The sequence below is a fragment of the Amaranthus tricolor genome, chromosome 2 (assembly GCF_026212465.1).
Source record: "Amaranthus tricolor cultivar Red isolate AtriRed21 chromosome 2, ASM2621246v1, whole genome shotgun sequence".
Taxonomy (NCBI): domain Eukaryota; kingdom Viridiplantae; phylum Streptophyta; class Magnoliopsida; order Caryophyllales; family Amaranthaceae; genus Amaranthus; species Amaranthus tricolor.
In genome coordinates, this window is record NC_080048.1 from 6,892,654 (window position 1) to 6,895,927 (window position 3,274).

Here is a 3,274-nt window from a genome sequence, read left to right on the forward strand (position 1 = left end):
TATTAGGAGTAATTGTTTTCTTGGTTATGATTGAGGTTGTGCCTTTAACTGGTGGGAGTCGTATACATCTGGACCTCTCCACTTACCTTTCAATTGTGAGATTGATTCTAGGTAGCTGTTCAAGCCATTGTTAATATCGTAAGATGATCTCATCTATCTTCCAAGTGGGTTATACATTTGTAGGTTGGAATTAATTTCAACTTTTAACATACTTGTTTTCTTTTGTTGTGAACATACCTGAAAGGATGAAACTACTTGCACATTTCTGTCACACAATGGAGGATGAATTTTGAAGTACCTTTTATTTAGTACCTGAAAGATGCATTTCCCTTGTAGTTTAAAGTTGAGTCAACATCTATGGACCACCCTCACATTTGCACTCTCTGATTGAATCATGTTGAACATTCTGAAGCTATTTGTTGTCTTTTATTGGTATAAATTACTTGACTTTGTACTGCATTTACTTTAAAAGCAAGTTTTTTTTACCTCTGAGCATAGTGTAGTTTCAGTCACGGTCATTGTAATGGCCGCGAAATGACTTTGACGGTAAATGCTGATAGTTTTGCGCTTGTTTTGGTCTATATTTTAGTAGCAATAAGATCAAAACTAAAAAATCTTTACAATATAGTCACAATAAGGTGATACGGACTATATTTTCACTATCTATTTTGATTGGAGACTGTTAGTCTTTGTTACTCAAACTTAGGTACAGTGATTTATTACAGATTTAGTTCTGCATTTAACTGAACTAATAACGTTAAACTTCTAATTTAGGTAAATGGACAAATTTAAGTAGAGAAACTTCTATTTTGGGTGTATGCTTCAGATTTTTTTTTTTTTTTTAGGGTTGACTAAAGAATCACTACCGGTAAGGAGGAAGAGGAATTTCATCTTTCTTGAAGGTGATGAAAATCAAAATTCCTCAAAGCTCGGGATTCTCATAATTAAATAGAGAAACTTCTTTTAACTTTTTGGTTTGAGGGTAGTAAACTAGCAATTAGCACACTAATGATAGTCATAGACATGAAAATTCTATCTTTGGGGAAATGGGTGTTGAACTATAATAGAAGTGGGAAAATGAGGAAACTTTTGATACACAATTTTCACTTGGGTTTACATAACAATGAGCACTTAAATAGAAGAGGACAAATGTTGAACCACATTAAGCTTAAATAAAAATCATGAAGATATAGATTGCAATGCCAATGCAAGATTGTACATATATTTGCTCCAATGAGGACACTTGAATGACCAAACTTGCATAAAGTTCATTAATTCATATACAGAAAGACCCATAATAACCATATGATTTAAACCCAGCCATTCCCTTGTAGTACTAAACTACTTATTGAATATAAACCCCTCCCAAATAAAACCCAAAAAAAAATAAGGAAAATAAGGATTATATTTATCCCCCTTTAATTAAGATTTAAGATCCTCACAAGTGAAAATTACCTCCCTAGTTTCTCCCTTCTAAGAGTAAGTAACTCAAACATGCCACTAATACTGGAACATATCAGCTGAAGCCATGATAGGTTGGTTTAAATACACAGTAGAATCCCATGGATTCATCATGAACCCATCACTTGTAAAAGGCTCAGGAATAATTGGAAAGTAGCCTTCTCCTTCATCATCACCCCCATAAATACCCAGATTTTGATTGTTAGAGCTGGAATTCAGTGCATTTATGATGTCATTTAGTGACTGTAACCTGCTACCAAGCTCTGACATTTGTGCTCTTAGAACAGAGTTCTCTGATTCAATCTTCACATACTGTTGGGTAGTGATGTTAATATTGTTCAGAAGCTGGTTGTTGGTTTTCCTAAGATTGGTAACTTGAACCATTAGATCATCCAAATGCTTCTGCTTTCTCATCCTTGATCTCCTTGCCGATTCGCGGTTAGACTGCATCCTCTTCCTCTTCCTTTCATCTATCAATTGATTCTGAATCTCTTCCTCTGAGCATGAGTTCTGCTGGGGAGATAATGTCCCAGAAGATGTAACACTTCCAGGTGAAGCCATTTTTAGGACAAAAAGAAATTAGTTTTTTATAGCAGGACCCAGAAAACTAGTCAATACCTCAACCCAGTAACAGAAAAAAAAAAAAAAAACAGGGGATTTTTGTTTATGACACTATATGGGTATATATTTATGTATATAGTTTTTGCCTTTGAAGTATGTAGATTATTATAGCAACTAAACCTAGTTTAGAGAAATGGAAAAATGTGCTAGATTATGAGATACAGTAGAACCAGTAGAGGAAAACAACTGAGAAGGATTGAACTAGATGGGTCCTGCGCCTATATGTGGAATTTATCATCAACCCAGAAAGATAGAGTTCACTGAGAATTGGAGACATGAATCTCAAACATCAAAACCCAGGAATTCTGCATCAAGGTATTTTAAGATAAATGGCAAACTTAAACAGAACACGCTAAATTTTATGCCCTTAAAAGGGTTTGTGCTGAAAAAAGAAGGAAACTTGAATAGAGAATGAAGAACAAGATTTAGAGAGAAGGAAGAAGAGGAGAAGGAGGGGGAGGTGACTCAAAGTTTTGGTGGGATCTTATAGGCAGAGAAATGTGACAGAAAAGGTGAATGATGAAATAAAGAATTTAAAAGACAAAGTGAAATCAGAATCAGAATGGAAAACAGATTAGTGGGTTAAGCAGAGGATGAAGAGAAATGGTAAATTTTTTTTCTTTTTAGCAAAGGAGAAAACTTTGGGGTTTTGGGAATCTCTTACTGTAAAAGAAAAGTATGAATAAGTTGGGTACTTGGTGTTACAAAAGATGATGGAGACATGTGAGGCTGCTGTAGAGAATCTCTGACCGTCCATATTTTTCCCAGCTGGGGGGGTATTTACTACTATTTAGCAACTTGGAGCACAAAATTTCACACCAATCATAGCGTAAAATATCGGCCGTATAGCAACTGATTGTATTGTAAATTATTGAACTTATGTCTTATGGCTTTTAAATTTGTAACCGGACTTAAGTCGGTTCAAGTTTTAGTTAGATTATGCTCCTTCCGAAGCTCACGCTTTTAGTTTCAATATAGAAAATTTAAAAGAATAAAGATATTACTTCTGCTTATATATTTATTCTGGAGGTTTTTAGATATTGGCTTTTTTATTGATTTTAAATTTGTTGGTTAGTCAAATAAAACATTTGGTAATGACTTTTAAACCAAAATAAAAAAAAGTTACGCTAATTAACTTTTTTGTTAGTTTTTGGCTTGTTGAGCCACTTTTTCTCTAATAAATAGCTAAGAG

The 3,274-nt window shown here is 34.1% G+C and overlaps 1 protein-coding gene across 1 annotated transcript; it reads right to left on the reverse strand.

Annotated features, from left to right (window-relative positions):
* Positions 1–832: 832 nt before the first annotated feature.
* On the reverse strand, positions 833–2,767 carry LOC130806739 (bZIP transcription factor 11-like). The gene has a single exon (XM_057671935.1). It carries the CDS (start codon positions 2,020–2,022, stop codon positions 1,501–1,503), a length of 522 nt encoding a protein of 173 aa, XP_057527918.1. The 5' UTR covers positions 2,023–2,767; the 3' UTR covers positions 833–1,500.
* Positions 2,768–3,274: the final 507 nt, after the last annotated feature.

Bases quoted from the DNA above. Each gene is read 5' to 3' on its own strand.
- LOC130806739 (XM_057671935.1), bottom strand. From the start codon at position 2,022: ATGGCTTCACCTGGAAGTGTTACATCTTCTGGGACATTATCTCCCCAG.